This window comes from Ceratotherium simum, chromosome 33 (assembly GCF_057802395.1).
Source record: "Ceratotherium simum simum isolate JZ-2026a chromosome 33, ASM5780239v1, whole genome shotgun sequence".
NCBI lineage: Eukaryota > Metazoa > Chordata > Mammalia > Perissodactyla > Rhinocerotidae > Ceratotherium > Ceratotherium simum.
In genome coordinates this window covers 23,167,824-23,190,606 of record NC_141932.1, presented here as the reverse complement: position 1 = coordinate 23,190,606, position 22,783 = coordinate 23,167,824, and the positions used below count along the sequence as shown (strand labels likewise).

General features: G+C 52.2%; 1 protein-coding gene across 1 annotated transcript in view; it reads left to right on the top strand.

Annotated features, from left to right (window-relative positions):
- Positions 1–22,783, top strand: part of RYR1 (ryanodine receptor 1) — a 111,062-nt gene that overhangs the window by 64,600 nt on the left and 23,679 nt on the right. The window contains exons 70-87 of the mRNA XM_087421947.1: positions 1,101–1,271; positions 2,854–2,913; positions 3,167–3,304; positions 4,081–4,193; positions 4,377–4,473; positions 4,722–4,828; positions 6,340–6,391; positions 6,516–6,581; positions 7,827–7,926; positions 8,228–8,307; positions 8,401–8,477; positions 9,128–9,201; positions 10,864–10,944; positions 14,540–14,628; positions 14,712–14,840; positions 14,926–15,030; positions 17,263–17,344; positions 18,919–19,106. Coding sequence (XP_087278073.1) covers positions 1,101–1,271; positions 2,854–2,913; positions 3,167–3,304; positions 4,081–4,193; positions 4,377–4,473; positions 4,722–4,828; positions 6,340–6,391; positions 6,516–6,581; positions 7,827–7,926; positions 8,228–8,307; positions 8,401–8,477; positions 9,128–9,201; positions 10,864–10,944; positions 14,540–14,628; positions 14,712–14,840; positions 14,926–15,030; positions 17,263–17,344; positions 18,919–19,106 — 1,809 coding nt within the window. The remainder of the gene's footprint in view (positions 1–1,100; positions 1,272–2,853; positions 2,914–3,166; positions 3,305–4,080; positions 4,194–4,376; positions 4,474–4,721; positions 4,829–6,339; positions 6,392–6,515; positions 6,582–7,826; positions 7,927–8,227; positions 8,308–8,400; positions 8,478–9,127; positions 9,202–10,863; positions 10,945–14,539; positions 14,629–14,711; positions 14,841–14,925; positions 15,031–17,262; positions 17,345–18,918; positions 19,107–22,783) is intronic.

The following is a 22,783-nucleotide window of genomic DNA, read 5'->3' as shown; positions in this document are numbered from 1 at the left end:
CCCCCGCTCCTGCTCCCCACCTTGGCTCCCAGCCTCCACCCTCTTTCTCTTCCTCCCTGCACCCCCCCCAAACCTTCCATTCCCTTCCCAACCCTCAGCATTTGGCAACTTAACTTTTTTTTTTTTAACTATTGTTTAAAAAAACCTAGCACCTCTCAGCTTTCCATGAAGCATCATCGCAGCATTGTGGGCTGAGGTCACGGGGGATGGGACGACGGGGGGGGAAAGGCACGCGCATGGTTGGGTTTAAGGCTTGGGCTCTGGAGTCACACAGACTTGGGTTAGAATCCTGACTCTTGGCAGTTAGCTGTGTGACCTTGGTCAAGTGTCATCCTTTTGAGCCTCGGATGGCATCCGGCCAGCGGCCCCCGGCCGCAGGGCTCTGCAAGGACTCAGTGAGACGCTGCATGTGCGGCCCACAGGGGTCACGCTCGATACCATGAGCCGGCGTGGATGTGGCTCTGGCCGAAGCTTGTCAGCGGGGCTTCCCATTGGCATGACTGGGCCGGCCCTGGCCGCGGGTCTGCACACGAGGCTCCAGAACACGGCTGTGGGACTCTGTGCCCCGTGTTTCTGCCTCCGATCTTTCTGGATCTCTCTTGCATCTTCTATCTTCCTGTCTCCTTGTCTGTCTCAGTTTCTCAGTCTCTCTTTTTCTTCCAACTTCTCTTGTCTCTTGAGACTCTTTATGGTTCTGCGCCTTCATCTCATTCTTGGGAACTCAGTCTTGGGACATGAAATGTGGGGTTGTGCGGGGTGGGGGGATGAGGGAGCGGCACTGGAGTTCTTAGGGAATTCTGGGAGAAGACTGCCAGAGGTTGAGAAAGGCTTGGAATTTGGGTGGTATCTGGAAGGGTTTGGGATAGAAGTTGGGATTTTGGGATAGGGGCTTGGGTCCGGGAGGGTCTAGGGTCTGGGCGGAGGGTGTGAAGTGAAAGATCAGCAAGGTCTGGGGTGGAAACTGAGGCAGGCTCTTAGATCGGGGAGGGGTGCCTGGTGTCCAGGCTGGGGGCGGGAGTGTGGACCATGGCTGCAGGTTGGGGCTGGGGCACAGGGCTGGGCTGGGTCTCGGGCTGGCGCTGAGCCCCGTGTCCCCACAGTCGGGTGGCTCGGACCAGGAACGCACCAAGAAGAAGCGCCGGGGGGACCGGTACTCCGTGCAGACGTCCCTGATCGTGGCCACGCTCAAGAAGATGCTGCCCATCGGCCTGAACATGTGTGCACCCACTGACCAGGACCTCATCGCGCTGGCCAAGACCCGCTACGCCCTGGTGCCTGCCCAGCCCCATTCCGGGACCCTGCCAGATCCCGCTCAGCACCCCACCGAGCCCCGGGACCCTACTGAACTCCAGGATCCCCCTGGACCCTGAGGACTCACTGGGCCCCCTAGGATGCCCTCAATCATCCCCTGGGTTGCTGAGGACCCCACTCAGGATACTGCCAGGGCCCTGGGACCGAAGGACCCTAACTGGGACCCCTAACTAGAAAGGCCACTAAGACCCCTGGGACCCAAGGGCCACATTGAGCCGTCAGTCCCCCTACTGAACATCCCCCCACCCCAGGACCACGCCAAACCTGCTGGGACCCTGAGGACCCCACCCGAGACACCACGAGCCCCCGAGACTCCTCCGAGCCCTCTACCAGGAACTCCCCTAACCCCTTGGGACCCACCAAACCCCTCATGATCCCACTGGCCCTCCCCTGAACCTCTGGGGCCCCACTGAGCTCTCCAGCTCACCACCTCTTTCCCTCAGGATCCTGCTGACCCCTTCCCCTGGACTCTGTTGACACCTGGCTGAGCCCCCAAAGACTCTCAGGGGCCCAGTGAGCACCCTGTGATGCTAAGTAGCCCCCCAGGATCCTAATGGCCCCTTCCCCAGGGCCACACTCAAACCTCTGAGGTCTCAAGGACCCTGAGGATCAACTGACCCACCCCTGAACCCTCTTAAGCCCTCTGGGACCCCAAAGAGGCCTCCCAGGACCCCACTTACCCCTTCTATGGGACAGCAACCTCCCCACCCAGATCCTTTTCAGCTTCAGGGACCCTAAGGAGCCCTTCCAGGATCCTGCTCTTAGACGCCTAGAACCTTCCCCCGGGACACTCCTAAGCACCCTGACAACCTACTAACTCCCCTGGGGCCCTGAAGACCACTGACTTCTCCCCTGGTATCATGAGCACCCCCTTTCCTGGAACCCTAAAGTCTCCTTCCCTCAGGACCACAGGTCCTTCCTAGGACCTGCTGAGTCCTGCCAAGACCCCAAAGAGCCCTCCAGGGCCCCTCTGACCCTTCTGCTTGGTCTCCCTCTCCTGGGACCCCTCCTAGACCTCTCCTTAAGGGCTCCCCTCTCTGGGAGCCTAAGGAACCCCCACCTGCTGACCCCTCCTTTGGCCTCCGTGTAAACCCCATCAGTGACATGGCTGATCTGCCTGAGCCCCCATAACCTCTGCTGACCTGTGTCTCCCTTATAACCCCCCTCCTGCCTCTGATCTTCAGACACTCCCTGCCCATCTCCCACTTACTCCCAGCCCCACTCTGACCCTCCTCTGACCCCCGATAGTCCCTCTGAGGCCTATTTGACCTTTGAGGATATTCTCGTGTCACCCCCTACCTCATGCCCCCCACGAGGCCCCTCTAATTTTATGGTCTCTTCTCAGTGCTTCCGTGGCCTCCGATGCTCTCCAGGACCCCCTCTGATCCTCCTGACCTTTGGTCCTTCCAGTTGCTCTCAGACCCTCCCCACGCAAGCCTCCCACGAGCTGCTGGGGTGACGGGCCTAGAAGGGAAGGGGCTGTGGGTCAAGGAGGACGCTGGGCGCCCTCCGGAGTGACCCGGCCTGGCCATGTCTCCCCAGAAAGACACAGACGAGGAGGTCCGGGAATTTCTGCAAAACAACCTTCACCTTCAGGGAAAGGTACGCCCCCTCAGTCTGCAACGCCAGGCGCACGTCAGGATATGGCAACAATAATGGCCAACGTTCGAGCGCTTACTGTGTACCAGGCATCGGAGGGCCTGACTTGTACTCACCCACTGCACCGTCACAGCACTGGAAGGGGGCGGGCGGCCGGGGAAGCCCGGCCGCGCGGAGGGGCCCTCGGAGCAGCCCGGCCGAGGGGCGCAGCGGTCAGGGGAGGGGTCCTCACTCCGGCGGCCGTCTCTCCTCGCAGGTCGAAGGCTCCCCTTCCCTGCGCTGGCAGATGGCCCTGTACCGGGGCCTCCCTGGCCGCGAGGAGGACGCCGACGACCCCGAGAAGATCGTGCGCAGAGTCCAGGAAGTGTCTGCGGTGCTCTACCATCTGGAGCAGGTGGGCGGGTCCCGAGAGGTCTCCCTGCGGGGTGCCGGAGCTCGGGTCTCTGGGCGGGGCCAGGGGCGGGCCTCGACTCTGTGGGCGGGGCCGGCGGATGAACCTCAGGCTTCTGGGCGGGGCAGGGGGCGGGCCTTGGGTGTGTGGGCGGGGCCTGCGGGTGAATTTCAGGCCTCTGAAGGGGGGAGCGGGGGAGCGGTGGGCCTTCACTCTGTGGGCGTGGCATGTTGGTGAACCTTGGGTCTCTGAGCGGGGCAGGGGCGGGCCTTGGGTGTGTGGGGGGGGCCTGGGGGTGAATTTCAGGCCTCTGAGGGGGGGAGGGGGGGGGGGGAGCGGTGGGCCTTCACTCTGTGGGCGTGGCATGTTGGTGAACCTTGGGTCTCTGAGCGGGGCAAGGGGCGGGCCTTGAGTTTAAAACAAGGCTTAGAATGTAAACTCGGCTTTGGGGGCAGGCGCTGGTGCTTAATCTTGGGCCTGGGGGCGGGGCCAGGGGGCAGAACTTTGGGTCTGGGAGTGGGGCCTGGGGAAGACGCGTGACTCAGTGGGCAGGGTCTTGGGTGGGTCTTGGATTGGAGCGGAGCCTGGGTAGCAGCCCTGGGTCTGGGGCGGCGCCAGGTCTGGAAGCAGAGCCCAGGTCAGAACCTCGACTCTATCAGTGGAGCCAGGATGTTCCTTCGGCCCGTGAGTCGGGCCTGAATTTGGACCTGGGCACAGATGGGCAGCTTTGCCTGGGGAGGGGCAGGGTCGGGGGACATGACAGATTGTCCCGCCCCCAGATCGAGCACCCTTACAAGTCCAAGAAGGCCGTGTGGCACAAGCTCTTGTCCAAGCAGCGCCGGAGGGCAGTCGTCGCCTGTTTCCGTATGACGCCCCTGTACAACCTGCCCACGTAAGACCCCCGGGAAGGAGGATAGCTTGAGGGGCTGTGGAAAAAGGGTGGCTGAGGAGGCGGGAGGATGGAGTGCCCACACGATGCGGTCTTGAGGAATGGTTGGGGGAGGCAGATGCGTGGCGGGCCAGAGGGGGTGTGGAGGGGAGAAGGTCTCAGTGTCGCCCCACCTTCCCCTTGCAGGCACCGGGCATGTAACATGTTCCTGGAGAGCTACAAGGCGGCGTGGATCCTGACTGAAGACCACAGTTTTGAGGACCGCATGATAGATGACCTTTCAGTGAGCTGGGGCCTGCCTGGGAGTGTGGGGCAGAGCTGGATGGGGCAGGGGCCGAGCTGTTCATTGCACACCCCCCGGGGTGGCCCTCCACATTGAGGGGTGTGGGAATGGCAGCCTCTGGCCGGGGCAGAACCAGGGGAGGGGGCAGGATGTGTGGGAGGAGAAAAAATTCCAGCCCTGCAGGGCTATGGGGGGAGACAGGAGGGGACTCTAGAAGCCCCTCCCCCAAGTCCCACCCCTCCCTCCAGAAAGCTGGGGAGGAGGAGGAGGAAGAGGAGGAAGTGGAGGAGAAGAAGCCAGACCCCCTGCACCAGCTGGTCCTGCACTTCAGCCGTGCTGCCCTGACTGAAAAGAGGTGAAGACCCTTCCTAGGTCCTGGAAGGAACTCGCTCCCCCACCCCCACCCCAGCAACCTCCTCTTCCTCAAGAGAGACCCTCTGTGTCCTGGGGGAGCCCCCGGCTGCTCTTCTAATGTCATTTGACTAGGACAGGCAGGGTCCCATGTACTGTTGTGCAGGCTGAGCACTTCACAAGGGTTCACATCACAGTTGATATCGATTCAGGCTTTTCTAGAAAAAAGTGTCTTGCTCAGACAAAATCAGTATATTAGAGGGGAGAAATCAGTATATTATGACAAATTCATAACAGACGGAAGTGAGGAAGGGGCGCCTTTTTCTAAACACAAAGGCTTCCTATGGACTAATGGCAGTCTGGGAATAAATAACAGTGATAAGGATGCCGCCGCTGATGCTGATAACAGGCGACATTTATCAAAGGCTTATTGTGTCAGCACCACGCTGAGCACTTGATATGTATATTCTCTCACTCAATCTTCACACTATGAGGTAGATACTATTATCAACGCGTTTTTGTGCATGAGGAAATGCAGGCACAGGGATTTATTTTCCTCACATACGTGAAGTCAGGAGGGAGGATGTCCAGGGCGGGGTAGTGACACCATGACGCTGACAGGGACCCAGGTTCATTCAGGCTTCCTGCCCTGCCACTCGGAGCTGTTGTCTTGTGGTCACAAGATGGATGCTGACTTCCAGACATGACCACATGCCAGGCAGACAGAAGGGGCAAGGCTCTCCTCTAAGCAAGACCAAACCTTTTCCTCCAAGGAAAGCTCTCCCTGGTGGGCTTGCGCGCATATCTCATTGGCCGGAATTCTGACATTAGGCCACCACTAGCTGCAAGGGAGGCTGGGAGCTGAGGGGCCTGTTTTCCATCCTCTGGGAAAGCAAGGACTCTGGAGTTAGACTATCCAGGTTTGAATCTCAATACAGGCTGTGTGACCTTGGCCAAGAAGGATCTTTGCACCTCAGTTGCCTCATCTGTAAAATGGGGCTAGTAATATATCTACCTAATCGAATTACTGGGAGGATTAATTTGTTAATATCTATAAAGCACTCAGAACAAGGACTAACACGTTGGCCATTATTTCTATTATTATTATGATCAATATTATAGAGGAGACCCAAGGAGAAGTGGTTGGTCATGCTTGTCAAGTGAGCCAACAGGTGCCAAGATGGCCCCGGAAGCTCCAGGCTTCCATTGCACCATTGTAGTAGTGATCCCAGTGGAAAGGGAGCACCTCTACCAATAGCCCCAGCAAAACTCCCGGAATGAATTCCATGGGACCAGCCTGGATCACATGACCATCTCTGACCTACCGTGGTGGCCAAGCAGACAGAAGGTCCCGATCGGCTCAGCCTTCATCACATGCCCACTCCGGCAGTGGACAGTCACATGGGGTAGACACCCCATGTGAACCACTCAGCCTGAGCGTGGGGACAGGTGGCTGTTATAAGATGGGGGTCCTCTCCTCTGGGGTCCTTACTCTCTCCCCACTTACTCCCTCAGCAAACTGGAAGAGGATTACCTGTATATGGCGTACGCTGATATCATGGCAAAGGTGAGGCCCTGCCCCCGTCCAGGGCAGGGAGCCTCCCCACTACAAGACTCGTCCACTGAAAGGGCTGGGAGTGGCCTGGGCTGTCTCCTCTGTTCGCCATCTCTAACTGATGCCCCATCCCCAGAGCTGCCACCTGGAGGAGGGAGAGGAGAACACCGAGGCGGAAGACGAGGTTGAGGTTTCCTTTGAGGTACGTGGGATCAGGAGGTCTTGGAGGAAAGGGATGGCGGACCCCGACTTCAGTCATCCCCATTCATTCAGCATGCTCACAGAGCAAGGCTCTGGGTCCGGCCCTGGGCTGGGTGATGTTGGGGACACAGCAGTGACCAAGTCAGTCCACTTGGGAGACAGATACATCAACCAGACGGTAACAGCAGAGAGTGTTCACAGTGATGAGGGAGACTCAGGCAGAGGGGTCGGGGGGGATGGGGGGGCACCAGCAGAGGGGTCAGGACTGGGAAAGCCAGAGAAATTCAGGGGGCCCTGGGGGAAGTCCATGGGGCTGTGGGAGCCCAGGTAAGGCGCTTGACCCAGCCTGTGGGGACGGGTATCAGGAGGGGCTTCTCAGAGGAGGCCATGTCTGAGCAGAAAGATCAAAGGAGTGTCCACTTGAGGAAAAGGAGAAAGGTGTTCCAGGTAGGGGGCACAGCATATGCAAAGGCCAGGCAGTGAGAAAGAGCTAGTACACACAGCAAACCCATCCATCCATCCTGAAGGCAGTCGGCAAGCATGTCCCTGAGTTTCTTAACCGTTTTTATGCCAGGGTGCCTTTTGGCATCTGACGAAGTCTTTCTCAGAATCATGTTTGTTTTTAAACGTAAAGAATGAATTCATAACAGAGGAAACAAGCATATTGAAGGAGTTATCAATATATTGTTTAAAAAATTTGTGGCACAGTAATATCTGCATTCTTTATTCATCTCTCAAATAACCAGATCTAACAGTGGGTCTGATAGCTACTGTAATTGATGGATAGTGATGACCATAAGCGATATTTCGAGATGTCGCAAAAATAATGCGACATGGAGTCATTTGTGGTTCTTATTGGTGACATGACCACAGGTTCTGCCAATATTGCTGTGATTTACGGCCTCACCCATAATGGAGGGAAATGCCACATTTCAGTTAGAGGAGGGTAAATGTAAAAATATAACTTTTTCCATCCAAGTTCACAGACCTCCTGGATTTTATCCATTGACCCCTTGGAAGTCCATGGGCCCAGGTTAAGATTGCTCCATGCCCGGCCGGGCACTGAGTGCAGGAGGCAAATCCGGGACCTCAGACGGAGGGGACAGAGGGAGCTCACAGCTGAAGGAAGGAGCCAATGGCTGTGGCTGGAGCAGGGAGGGCAGGCGTGAGGGACTAGGCTATGAGGGGAAAGGCTGGCCTGGTGAGCCTGGAGTCACTCGGTGCTGCGGGCCTGGCTCTGCCCCAGGAGAAGGAGATGGAGAAGCAGAGGCTGCTGTACCAGCAGGCGCGGCTGCACACCCGGGGGGCCGCGGAGATGGTGCTCCAGATGATCAGTGCCTGCAAAGGTGCCCTCGCGCATGCGCCGAGCTCACCCACCCTGTCCTCACTCTCCCCGCCCATGCACTCCCTGTGGACCCAGCAGGCACACTCTGTCACCCCTGCGTGCTTGCGGTTTGCACACATACCCCAGCCCTTGCGTGTCCCACTTGCCTTTGGAATTTCTGACTTCTCCTTCAATCACGATCACCCCTGCATGCACACTCCTGCTCCCCCTTCTCTCCCATCCCCTGGGATGGCCGTTTTCTGGTGGGTGGAGAACACTGCTCCCAAACTGAGCGGGCCATCTTTTGCCCCCGCCCCCTCCAGGAGAGACGGGTGCCATGGTGTCCTCCACCCTAAAGCTGGGCATCTCCATCCTAAATGGAGGCAATGCTGACGTTCAGCAGGTAACAGGCGAAGGGACCTGGGAGGAGGGCTGAGAGGGGCAGGAGGTTCCTGCGTGACTCCCAGTTCCCCCTCCCCTCCTGCCCCCTTTGCAGAAAATGCTGGATTATCTGAAGGACAAGAAGGAAGTTGGCTTCTTCCAGAGCATCCAGGCACTGATGCAAACTTGCAGGTAGGCTCTCGTGAACATCTTTCAGTGAAACTGTTTGGTCTGGCTGAGCCCCTACTCGTGGTACCACTTCCGGTTCCGGTTCTACTGCCTTGGTTCTGGGAACAGAGACCCACTCAGAGCAGCTCACATAACAGGGAGTTTATATTATAAGAATTCACATGGAACAATAAGGGAGGCAACGTGCCACAGGCTTTGCGAATGAGTTGTGTGGGGCCGCCCGGTGGCATAGCGGTTAAGTGCACATGCTCTGCTGCAGCGGCCCAGGGTTCGCGGGTTCAGATCCCGGGCACAGACCTACGCACGGCTTGCCGAGCCATGCTGTGGCAGTGGCAGCGTCCCCTATAAAGTAGAGGAAGATGGGCACAGATTTTAGCCCAGGGCCAGTCTTCCTCAGCAAAAAGAGGATGTTAGCTCAGGGCTCATCTTCCTCACCAAAAAAAGAAAAAAAAAAAAGAGAGAGAGAATGAATTGTGTTATGGATCCAGACAGCTGGGACAGGAAGGTTGTTGAGAATCCAAGGGGCACCCAGCAGCAGGGAATAGGGGCTCCGATGACCCTAGTAATGTGACTCTACTCCTGTCTGCCTTTCTTCTCTCTTGCTGTCGGCTGACTTGCTCTATCCCTCTGAGGCTTTCCTTTCTTCCCCTCAGCGTCCTGGATCTCAATGCCTTTGAGAGACAGAACAAGGCAGAGGGGCTGGGCATGGTGAACGAGGACGGAACCGGTGAGGCCCTCTTCTGGGCGTCCCTCTCCCCAGGACATCCTCTTCCTTCGGGATCCGCCTCCACCCCCATGCTGCCCAGCGCTCCCTTCCTCCAAGGCTCCCCCTCCCCAAGAGCATCCCCAGATTCCCCCCTGCAGTGGTCCCCAGTCCTGCCCCACCATGGTCCCCACCCCTGGGTGTCCTTCTGTCTGGGTTCTCCTGCCCATCACCACATGAAGCCTGCCCTGAACGTGCCCCCGACCTCCCGTCCTGGTTGGTGTTCCCTCATTAATGTCCCTAATCCCGGTTAATCGACTCCCTTCTTTGCCGTGTTGTGACGTATCTAACCTTTCTGCCCTGACCCCGCCTCCTGCCTCTCACCTCTACCTGTCCATCTCTCTCGCTCTCTCCCCTCTTCTTTTTTCCCTCCGCTTTTACCTTCATTTCCCACTCTCTTCCTTGCTCTTTACCACTCTCTCTCTCTGGGTTGTTTCTCTCTGTGTGTCTATGTCTTCATCTCTGACCGTCTCACCGTGTGTGTTTTTCTGTGTCTGTCTCTCTGTCTCCTTCGGTCTCTCTTGTTCCCTCTTTTCTCCTGCTTCCTCCTCCCATCCTGTGGCTGCCCCAGTCATCAACCGCCAGAACGGTAATTCCCCGCCCGTAACCCCTTGCTGTGCGACTGCCACCCCTTCCCTTCTAACCCCCAACCGCCCTCCACCTGGGGGCTGAGGATCTGGGACAGCCGGGGAGGGAGGGACCTTTCCGTGGGGGCACCATGCCCGCGGAAAGTCTGAGGTCAGAGGTCCAGAGACCAGGATGCGGGTCCCAGATTAGCCACCAACACCACCTGGGACTATGAACAAGTCTCACCTTCCGGAAGCCTCAGTTTCCCCATGTGTAAAGTAAAAGCTAGCGAAGATGGCGCAGATCCCTTTCCAGCTGGATGTTCTGGCACTTCCAGACCCAGATTCGCAGTCCCGGGGTGGGTTGACCCCACTCCCAGCGACCCAGCTTTCTGCGGCGCGACCCCACACTGGTGGGGTCTGCGGTGCCCATCCACCAACCGGATTGGTTGCTCCAGCTCCACTCTGATTGGTCTGCATGCCCCCTCTGCGCCTGCTCTGGTTGGCCCATTCACCTCTCTTCCCGCCCCTACAGCCCACCGTGATTGGCTTCTTTCAGAGGCGCATTCTGATTGGCCCATGTTTACACGCCCCCCGCTCTGCTTCTCCTAGATTGGCTGCTTTCAAGGCATCTGAGCCACTTGACTGGCTTTCAATCCCATCCTCAGCCCAATCCCTTCCTGCTCAGAGCCTTTGCGTGAAAGCGGCCCCAACCCCATAATCCATTAACCTCCACGGCCCTGAACCTCTGCTGGGTCGGCAGACACTCCCGGACGTCACATAAATGGGGACATCACGGGGATACTGATGTTGTAGAAAGACCCTTGAGGCCCCAGCCTCATGACTCAGGGCCCCTCAGGTCTCCATGGACTCGGAGGTCGGGACCCCCCTGGTGTCACGGGTGCTTGTGGCCCTCACAGTGTCTTTGAAGTGGTGGCTGCCCCTCCCAGCGCCCCTATGCCCTGTGCATGAGGGTGCAGTGTGCATGGGCCGTGTGCATGCGTGTGCTGTGTGTTGGCACATCTGAGCCCTTCTGGGCCCTGCCCCCTCTTCCACCCAGGAGAGAAGGTCATGGCAGATGATGAATTCACCCAAGATCTGTTCCGATTCCTGCAACTGCTCTGCGAGGGGCACAATAATGGTGAGGAGGAGGGGCGGGTGGAGAGGAGGCCGAGGTTTGGGTCAGTCTGGAAGGGTTGCCTGAGTTAATCTCCAGTCTCCTCCTCTGCTTATCAGTGATGCCTCACCACCCATCCTGGCCTTGCCCTCACCCCATTGCCCTTCATCCTTGACTTTCAGCCACCATCAAGGCGTGTCCACCCACCTTACTAAGTCTCTCTTGAATTTCTGGAATCTAGCCACTTTCCTTCTCTTTCACCGCCTCTGGCCAGTCCAATGCCCCAATTCCCCATGCGTGCACAGCAGACGCATGCACACAACCCAAAAGCGATCTGCCAAAAACCCATCTGGCCAAGAATCGATTTGCCCAAATGAGCAATTAGCCACATGCCATTTTTCCACTGGCATTTTGCAGCAGCTGCCAAAGTTCAGTAAATGTGGCAGATTTCCATGGTTTGGTTCCGTAGAGGAAAAAAAATCACGTGACATTTTAAACGAGTCTATTCGAATCCCTTATGAATCTTGCTTATAAAATGCTTTGCCAGGAGGAAGGCCTACAGATTCTTTCCTAACTTAAACCAGAGTTTTCGCAGCTTTTGTTTTGGTTCAGGCGATTGAACCGGATCAAGGATGACATGCAAGTTAATTAAACACATCCGTTGGTGAGCAAATATAAGCCTGAGTAGCACAAGTAGCTTGCGACATGAAAGGGACAGCCAAAATGCTGTACGACGAACATTCTACCAAATGCCGTTTCCTATAACAAACATGTACAGTCTTGAGGTTGTGGTTGTGACACTTAGCAGGTGATTATGAAACCACAGACTGCCCAGAAATTAAGCTGCATGACGAGAATGGAAGCAATTATACATCTAATTCCATAGAAGCTGCACCCCACTTGGCTAGTGTTCTTTAAGGTAACTGATTAATAAATATCTTTAATCTTCACTCTTTGCTTTTCAACAAAGGATACAGCATGATCCATAGCTTTGCATTCTCAAAAGCTCTTATGTCCATAACTAGTTTTTCTTCAAAGTTTCTTAAATACCTTTGTGCCACATGACTAGGGTTTCCTTTCTTTAATTTTAACTAAGGTAGAATCAGTCTTTGGGGTTTTAAATGAACTTTATTTTCTGGGTCTATTACTTTTTAGAAATGAGAATGTTCTTATGGGTGGGATTTCTCTCTCCCCACCAATTGGCAGTCCAGTCCTCTGCCTAAATTCATGGATTCACTAACCAGCCCAATCAAATAAATATTTGAAATATCTTTCAAATCTCACATGCCTTGCATGTCTTGAGTATTTAGTGCCATTCAAAGCAGACAAAGGTTTGTCTCTTGTTTATTTGCACATGTCGATGACAGTGTCTTCAGCTAACAGAGTCCTTTACAGGTGGGAGGAGCTGTATATGTAACCATTTAGGCATATGGTCTGATTTAAATTAACACAAAGGAGTTAGAAAACAGGATTGATGAGAAAACCTGTACATTTGCTTATAAAATCTCTAATATGTGAGTATACTCTTCGTCTGTAATGTGAAACCAGGCAAAATGGACATTCACCCTGATAGAGCGATTGTGAAATGGCTATAGGGATGTCAGGTGGAAAGTAAAACTTTGGAGGAAACAAAAACTTTCCAGGGCTGTGAAAGCCATCCTATGCAACGTGACACTGCTGTCAACATTCAAAAGACTTAACTGAAGCCCTTCTTTGTTGTCTTGATAATTTGATGAATGGGTCATTTGGCAAATGGGTCTACAGAGGTGGTTCTTAAACTTAAGTATGCCTAAGAATCACCTGGAGGCCTTGTTAAAATACAGACTTCTGGGCCCCCACCCCAGAATTTCTGAATTAGTAGTTCTGGGGTGGAGCCCAGGAATGTACATTTCTAACACGTTCCCAGGAGATGCTGCTGCCGCTGCTCGGGGGCCACACTTTGAGAACCACTGCTCCGAAGTGCAGCTCTTAACCTCAGCTCTTTCTTTAAGGCCCTTTAAGAACAGTTTATTGATATCCCAGTTGCTGGCCCAAATCCTTTATGCATATTAAAGCATTAAAACCTCACAAGAGCTCCAGAAAGTAGAGTCTGTTGTGACCACCATGTTACATCTGGGGGAACTGAGGCACAGTCTGTGCTACACAGAGAAGTTCAATAACTTGCCTGAGGTCACACAGCTGGGAATTCACGCAGCCAACTCCTACTTATCTTTCAGGTCACAGCTCAGAGGTCTCCTCCTCCAGGGAGCCTTCTCTGACCACCTAGGCTGGGTCAGGTATCTCCTCTGGGCAGCCCCAGCCCCCTAGCTTCCCCCCCAATTCTGATCATTCCTGCCCAGTATTCACCAGCGCCACCCCTGCCACCCATGACGTGTTTTAGTAGTAGTAGTAGTAGTAGTAGTAGTAGTAGTAGTATTCTAGAACTTCTCAACGACACACTGAAGTAGAGAGAATGGTCTAGTAACTCCCCAAGTCCCCATCACTCAGCTCGAACAGTTACCAACTTTCTGCCAGAGAACAATGGTTTTCAAATACTGGTGGGAACCAACTCAGCAGAGGGTTGTGACTCAGTTTATCACAGAGGTTCTCACCCTGTGCTTTAAAAGACACTTAAGCCCGGGTTTCACCCCTAGAGATTCTAATTTAATTGGTCTTGGGTGGGGCTTCAGCACTGGGATTTTTAAAAGTCTCCAAGTGATGCTAATGTGCAGCCAAGAGAGAGGCTGAGGACTACAAATTTAGTGGGTTGAGATCAGAATTCTTTTGTAGCTAACTAGACTAGTACAGGATGGAAAATTCTAGAATGCAGGGCACATAGTAAGGGGATGTGACACTTCTGTTTCAGGTACGTATAGTTCCAGATTACATGCGTGCACCAGGTCTCAAAGTAAAATGGATTTTCTACTGTAGGTTACAGTTAGAAAAGACTGAAAAATTACCACACAAGAATATAAACTTCACAAGGGCAGGGACTTTGTTTACCTTTACTGCTGTATCCCCAGGACCCAGAACAGTGCCTGGCAGATAGTAAATGCTCGATAAATTTGTAGTACCAAAGAATAAGTGGCCAGTCTCCATCTCCCAAGAGCATAAAGTATATGCTCGATAAATATATATTGAATAAATGAACCCATAAATGACAGATGCTTATCTCCTCTGGCTTTTGGTAGGTGCTCAATAGATATCTGTTGGATAAATGAATAAATAAATAATCTTCCATCTCCCCCAGCACATAGTAGGAATTCAATAAAAATTTTTGGAAACAAATGGAGAACTGAATCTCCATTTTCTCCTGCTACATTGTAGGTCAATGAAACATGTAGCTCGAGAAACATATTTTGGAAAAAAGTGAATGAATAAATAATTGACCCTCCACCACATCTGGCTTGTAGTAGACCCTCAATAAATACTTATTACGTAAATGAATAAATGATCTTCGTCTTCCTCTGACGCAGTAGATAATTGATAACGAGTTATTATATAAATTAATGATTATATGCCTTCTGGCATACAGTAGGCACTCAATAAACTTATTGCATAAATGAATAAATGACCCACTGTCCACCTCCCCTAGCACACGACAGACTGTCAATGAATGAATGACTTTTCGTCTCCCTAGATTTCCAGAACTACCTACGGACACAGACAGGGAACACTACCACTATTAACATCATCATCTGCACGGTGGACTACCTCCTGCGGCTGCAGGTGAGGATGGGCGGCCGTCCAGGAGTGACCTGGGTCGGGGGCTGCGTGGCCCCGGCACCCCCTCACACCCTGTCGGCCCCCAGGAGTCCATCAGCGACTTCTACTGGTACTACTCCGGCAAGGATGTCATTGAGGAGCAGGGCAAGAGGAACTTTTCCAAGGCCATGTCGGTGGCTAAACAGGTGTTCAACAGCCTCACCGAGTACATCCAGGTAGGGCCCGCCCGCGGGGATGGGGCGGGCGGGGCGGTCCCGCGTCCGCGCCCTGCCCGGCGCTCACGCAGCCCTCCGCCCCCAGGGCCCCTGCACCGGGAACCAGCAGAGCCTGGCGCACAGCCGCCTCTGGGACGCCGTGGTGGGCTTCCTGCACGTGTTTGCCCACATGATGATGAAGCTCGCTCAGGTTCGGGCCCCTCTGTCTTCCTGCAACTGCTTCCGGGCATCCCCCAAGGGGCGCGTTTCCAAGTCTTGCCCCCCTCGGTCAATTTCTCACCCACGAGCTCCGGGCAAGTTCCAGATCGGTTCCCTCCCCGTGTCCAAATCCATCTTCTTTCCTGATTGGCTCTCTGCCTGACCCCGCCTCCTCCTCTGCCACCGCCAATCGGCTGGTTTCCCATCCGCACGTCCATTGGTCTGACGTTTGGGCCCCGCCCCCTGGCCCTGAGCTCCTCTATGATTGGTTGGTGTTCTTTTCTCTCTGATGAGGTCATCTCAGGTTCAGACAGCCCTGGGGACAGGATGGGGGCCGGCTTGTAGATCAGGGCCTGGGGCTGAACGAGTGTCTTGCTTCTTTATTCTGCGTGCGGCAGATGACGCCCATCCCGGGCATCCGTGATGTAAGGTCCCTGCCGAGCCCCATCTCCCATCTCGAGAATCTTCGTGCTCCCCTTTTCCCCACCACCCCCGCCCCTCTGCATTCTTGTCAGTGTCTCACGAACACCTTATCCATTTGTTCTGCTTCTGTCTGGTAAACACATTCAAGGCTGCCACACACTGCACCAGGGCTCAATTCTTAAGATATCATACAAATGTCGGTGTATTTATTACAACAGTTTTCCAGCAGATGGCAGTAAAGCGTCCTGTATATTACAGTTTCCCAACAGGACGAGTCCTGAGGAAGGGAAGCCTTTTTCTAATTCACTCAAAGGTGCCAAGGGCTGGCAGTAACTCTGTCTGGTATTATCTGACTTTTGAAAGGAGTTGAACTTAAGAATGCAATTCCTCAGTGTCAGTGCAGTTGAAGTCAGGCTGTTGGCGTAATCTTAGAATTCTAGAGAATGGTAGTATCTTAGTGTTACAAATCCTGCAGTGTTAATTCATCAGCTATGGTCTATGGATAGGTTACAAAGGCTAGAAATCCGATGCAAAGTGGTGGCTTACGAAAAGAAAAAGAATTTATCAGTTCACATCACAGATCCGGGGCCTAGAGTGATGTCGCAGAAATGTCCCTCTCCTCTCTGGCTTCATTCTCCAGCAGGCTCTCCCTACAAGCTGGAAAACTGGCGCCCCAGGGTTCCATGCACCCCACTAACAGCTCCAGAGGGAAGAGAACCCCCTTTCATGGGAGCTCCAGGAAGACCTTAGATTCTCTCTGATTGGACAATCGGGTCACATGCCTATCCCTGAACCAATCACCGTGGACAGAGGAGAGAAAGCTCTGATTGGCCAGACCTGGTTATATACCCACCTCTAGGACCAGGAAGGTGGGGTTAGCCCCATGCACTCTTGAGAGTGGAATTAAGAGAAGCCAGGAGGTGGATCACGGTGCACACCACAGGCACCCGCCCATCTTAGGATCTTGAGATCCTGGAATTTTGGAATCTTAGAGTCAAAATGTGGAGCTTTGGAAGTGTGGAAATGTGTTAGGATTAGAATCAGTGACTCTTGAACTAGCATTGGGGTAGAAGGAGCCTTACATCCCATTTGTCTAGCATCCTTCCCCCTCCTCCATTTTATTAGGTAGAACCTTATGAAATTACCACTTTGTGGGTCAAAAATGGTGGAATATTGGAATTTTATAGCTCAACCTAATACAAATAAGGATCATGAGGCAGAACTTTGACCATTTTGGAGACTTCTGTGGATTCTACATGAGGCACTGTGACAGGGGAATGTGTCCCCACATTCTTCCTAAATGGCTTACCAGAAAACACTTGGCTGTGTCCTCCAGCCTTTTTCCTGAACTCAGAGTCCCACCTTTTCCATCACACATTCATTCAACAAACACGTGTCAAGCACCCACCATAGGCCAGGTGCAGTGCTGAGCTCTCTCCCTTCCCAGATCTGTGTCTCTATCCCAAGTATTTGCCCCTGTCTGTCTCTGTCTCTCTCGGCCCCAAGGACTCCGAGCCCCCTCCTCCTCCCAATCCTTCTCGTCTGCCAGCCCTTGCCCCCACACATCACCTGTAGGGCCTGCTTCCCCCAAAGTGCCAACTCACTCCCACAATCTTGTCTCTCTGCCCCTTCCCTTGCTTCCGAGGAACATGTCTGGACTGGGGTCCCCTCGGAGGTAAGAGGGGAGAACAAAGGGGTCTTAGGCCCTGCTGGGCAGGTGAGGAAGGGTGGAAGCTACTGGAGTGGGGGAGGCGTCTCTGCAGAGACCAGCGCTCACATAGCTGGGATGGGGGGTCTCTAGGACTCGAGCCAGATCGAGCTGTTGAAGGAGCTGCTGGATCTGCAGAAGGACATGGTGGTGATGTTGCTGTCACTACTAGAAGGTAAATGCCCAGCGGCTGAGGGTATAGGGAGGGTACAAAGGTGCAGACAAGCCTAAGAATGGCCCTCTGAGGCCCAGGAGACCCTAACCTTCCACCCCATCTGACATCATGTCCGGGTCAAAGTCACAGTAACAGGCCCAGCAAACACGTGCTGAGTGCTATTATGTGCCTGGACATATAGTAGTTTACTGAATCCTCAGAGAAATCTTAATAAGATGGGTGGCCTGGACACTCTTTTTACTTATGTACTTATTGATTTGCTAAATGTATCAGTTAGCTTTTGCTGCCTAACAAATATACCCACAATTTAGTGACTTAAAACGACTATAATTTATTACTGATTAATAAAACAATTTAACTAATAGACAGATTTTTTTCTATGGAGGTTCGTGAGAGTGTCCTCAACCTTTTATATGGCTGCATAGAACTCCACTGTGTGGGTATACAGGGATTCATTTAACCACAACCCTATCGATGGACATTCAAAGGTTTTAAAAAATGTTTTGCTGTTACAAACAATGTTGCAATGAATAATCTTCCTACAGTGTTTCAATTTTTTTGTAACTAGTCCTTTGCTTTTAAAAATCAGAAGCTTCCCTTTTAACATCAGATTTCCAGCTTGTCTTGAAAAATTGAAAGATGTGGTGACCCTGGATCCACATTCTTACATGGCAAAAATCAGCTGGCCTGGATTAAATAACTGAATTATATCATTGTTAAATCTCCTGATTTTGATGACTGTGCTATGATTATGTAAAAGAATGTCCTTTCTTTTAGGACAGATATAGTGAAATGTTTAGGGCTAAAAAGACCTCATGTCTGCCACTTACTCTCAAGTGGTTCAGGGAAGAAATATCTGTGGGGAGGGAAATTATAAAGCAGATGTGGCAAAATATAAACAATTGGTGAATCTGGAATATGTGAGGGTTCCTTGCACTATTCTTGCAAGTTTCATGTAAATTTGAAATTATATTAAAATTGAAAGGTGTAAAGGAAGCTGGAGCCAGTTTGCTTTCGAGGGGTGTGGGAGCCCAGTTTGCCACAGTCTCCACCTCTCCCTGCTGTCTTACCCTTTGGCCTGCTCCACTCGTCTGTGGACCTCCTTGGCCTCTGTGGGCTAGTGGAAGGCTTAGGGGTGTGAGCTCTGAGGTCATGTAGCTCAGGGTTCAAGTCCTCCTCACCCCCTTACTGGCTAAGTAACCCTGAGTGTGTGACTTGCTCTGAGCCTCAGTTTCTTCTGTAAAAACAGATAGTAATTCACCTCCCCTATAAGGATGAGACCATGCCAGAGCAGCACTGGGCATGGTGGCTGGCTTATGCCATTGTCCTCTTTATTGATGACTCCCCCAGCTATCAGAGGAGGTGGATAAAGACAGGATCAGCCAGGTTCACATGATGCTGATGCAGATCAGCAAGTGACCCATGCCCTTAGAGTGGAGACCTGGGAACTGGTCCAAGAAGCTTCCACCAGCATGGTGGATCCTTGTGGCTCCTGAACTGGAGAGAGAGCCAAGCCGGGTGGGGCTCCAGAAAGGAGGCTCTGCTGGGCTGCACTGACCTGGGGCCGCCCACAGGGAACGTGGTGAACGGCATGATTGCCCGGCAGATGGTGGACATGCTCGTGGAATCCTCATCCAACGTGGAGATGATTCTCAAGTTCTTTGACATGTTCCTGAAGCTCAAGGACATTGTGGGCTCTGAGGCCTTCCAGGACTATGTCACTGATCCCCGTGGCCTCATCTCCAAGAAGGACTTCCAGAAGGTGGGTGCTGGAAGGCAGATGGGTGGGGGTGCCAAGGGCCAGTGGTGCCCTTCCTGGCTGCCTGCCTGCCTTGGGCGAGAGACTTCTCTGCGAGCCTCAGTTTCTTTATCTGTAAAATGGGATAAAACAGTCCTTGGTTGTTTCGAAGATGAAAGGCATTAACACAGATGAGAACCATTATTTCTATTATCATTATTAATAGTCATAATATTATCCTCGTTATAAATAGAGATCAGTTATTCAGTTGGTAAACATCTACTGGCTTTCTCCTCTGTGCTGGGCCCTGTGCTGGTTCCATGGACACAGCAATGACTGAGACAGACACAGCCCTGCCTTCATGAGGCTCATAGTCTAATGAGGGAGACAGTCACTAATGACCATTGCAAGTCTAAATAATGAGGCTGTTAGGAGGGAAATGCAGAAACCAGCTTTATCCAGAGCCCACTCATCTGCCTCTGTCCACCCTTCCACTCCATCTCAGCCGTTTCTTCCTGTGTAACCCCAGGTAAGTCACTTGTCTGCTCTGAGCCTCATTTTCCTCCTCTGTGGAATGGGCTAGGACAATGACATTAACTATCTCCCAGGACGGCTGTGACAGTAGACAGTGCCTGGCACACAGGAGCACTCCAGATGTTAACCACTCTTATTACTGCCAGATCATTTCCATCACTGTTTTGTTAACTTTTTTTTTGAAATAACTTCAGGCTAATAGACAAGTTGCCAGAACAGTACATAGAGTTTCTGCATACCCTTCACCCAGATTGCCCAAATGTTAACTTTTTACCACTTTTGCTCTATCACGAGTTCCCTTTACCCCTAAATACTTCAGCATGTATGTCTAAGAACAAGTGCATTCTCTTACATGACCACAGAACAATTATGCAAATCAGGAAATTAACATTGACACAATGCAGCTGTCTATAGACCTTATTCAATTGTCACTCATGGAAGAAATTCTTTTCCCCGTCAAGGATCCAATCCAGGATCAGGGATCGCATTTAGGCATGCAGTCTCTTTAGCCTCCTTCAATCCCAAACGATTCCCTTGGTCTGTCTGTCTTTCATGACCTTGACATTTTTGAAAAGGTCAGTTGTTTGATAGAATGGCCCTCAGTGTGGGTTTGTCTGAATTTGCCTCAGGATTCGACATATCTTTGGCAGGAATATCATGGAGGTGACGTGTCCTTCTCAGTGCGTCATATCAGGAGGCACGTGATGTTGGTCCTCCCCATTGCTGTGGATGTTAACGTGGCTCCCGTGGTTACGGTGGAGTTGACCAGGGTCTCCACTGTAAACATACTACCATTCCCTTCCATATATTGTGAGGACGTGCTTTGAGACTCTGAATATCCTGCTCACCCTCTAGGGTTAGCATCCATTGATGATTCTTGCCTGAAACAGTTATCACTATGGTAATTGACAAATGGTGAGTTTCTCATTTGACCATACCCTTTACATTGATCAATTCTTATTTGACTGTAAGGAAAGAGTTTTTCCTCTCTCTTCCATTTGTTTACTCATTCATCCACTTATGTATCTACATCAGTGTAGACTTGGGGCTTCTTATTTTGTTCTAGGGGTGGCAGTCGCTACTGTGCATCAGCACTTAAGAAGCTCAGGGGCTCCTGTCTTAAAAATAAAGTGCCCATACCTCCCAGCCGTCCTCCGAGGAGCCTTCCTGCACCTCTCCCCCCTCCTCAGCCATGCCTCCCAAGAGCTGTCTACCCTCACTCACTCCCTTCTCACCTCCCACTCCTTCCCTGACTCAGGGCTTCTGTCCCTGTCACTCTCCTGAAACTCCCCCCAGCAAGATCATCAGTGACCTCTTAACCCCCGAATCTCTCCTCTGACTTGTCATCTTGGCAGCATTTGCCACACTCGGCCATTTCCTCCCCCAGCAATGCCTGCTCCCCTGGGCATCTGAGCCACACACTCCCAGGACCCCCACCTTCCCTGCCAATCCCTCACAGCCTCTTTTTTTTTTTTTTTTAAAGATTTTATTTATTTATTTTTTTCCCCTTAAAGCCCCAGTAGATAGTTGTATGTCATAGCTGCACATCCTTCTAGTTGCTGTATGTGGGACGCGGCCTCAGCATGGCCGGAGAAGCGGTGCGTTGGTGTGCGCCCAGGATCCGAACCCGGGCCGCCAGCAGCGGAGCGCGCGCACCTAACCGCTAAGCCACGGGGCCGGCCCCCTCACAGCCTCTTAAACATTGCTGGCCCGCGCTCTCCACCTTCGGGAAGAAGAGCTAACGTTTATCGTATTCTCCCTCTGTGCCAGGTCCTGTGTGTAAATGAACTGGTTCATTGAATTCTTACAGCAACCCTAGGTGGTAAGGACTGTTTTTTATTCCCATTTTACAGAAGTGGAAACTGAGGCAAGGGGAGGTGAAGTGACATGCTCAAGGTCACACAGCTAAGTGACAAAGCTGGGATTAGAACTCAGGCAGTCCAGGGGCCGGCACCGTGGCTTAGCGGTTAAGTGCGTGCGTTCCGATACTGGCGGCCCGGGTTCGGATCCTGGGCGCGCACCGACGCACCGCTTCTCCGGCCATGCTGAGGCTGCGTCCCACATACAGCAACTAAAAGGATGTGCAACTATGACGTAAAACTATCTACTGGGGCTTTGGGGAAAAAAAGGAGGAGGATTGGCAATAGATGTTAGCTCAGAGCCGGTCTTCCTCACACACACACACACACAATAAATAAATAAATAAACAAACAAATAAAGAACTCAGGCAGTCTGGCTCCAGAGTACACTGCCTCCGGATTCACCCATCAATCTAGTCCAGTAAATGGTCAGTGAGCACCTCCTGGGTGCCAGGCCCTGGCTGGGCGTCCCCACCCTACTCCCAGCACTGGCGGGTTTAGGGAGACAGTCTCAGTGGGGCTGTAAGACAACCGAAAAGCACTCTGCAAGAGTGAAAGTGCACAGCATTCCTAATTTAGAAGTGATTCTGCTCAGCAGAAGAAGCCATCAACAAAATGAAAAGGCAGCCTAATGAATGGGAGAAAATAGTTGCAAACTGCGTATCTGATAAGGGGTTAATATGCAAAATATACAAGGAATTCATACAACTCAAAAGCAATAAAACCAATAACCCAATTTAAAAATGGGCAGAGGACCTGAATAGACATTTTTCCAAAGAAGACATACAAATAATCAACAGATACATGAAAAGATGCTTGACATCTCTAATCATCAGGGAAATGCAAATCAAAACCACAATGAGATATCCCCTCACACCTGTTAGGATGGCTATCATCAAAAAGACAGGAAATAACAAGTGTTGGTGCGGATGTGCAGAAAAGGGAACCTTTGTCCACTGCTGGTGAGAGTGCAAACTGGTGCAGCCACTTTGGAAAACAGTATGGAGGTTCCTCAAGAAATTAAAAATAGAACTACCATACAATCCAGCAATCTCACTTCTGGGTATATGTCCAAAGGAAATGAAACTATTATCTCAAAGAGATATCTGCACTCCCATGTTCGTTGCAGCGTTATTCACAATAGCCAAGGTATGGAAACCACCTGAGTGTCAGTGGAGGAATGGGTGAAGAAGATGTGGTGTATATATAACAATGGAATGTTAGTCAGCCTTTTAAAAAAGGGAAATCCTGTGATTTGCAACAACATGGGTGAACCTGGAGGGCAGTATGAAATCAGCCAGCCAGAGA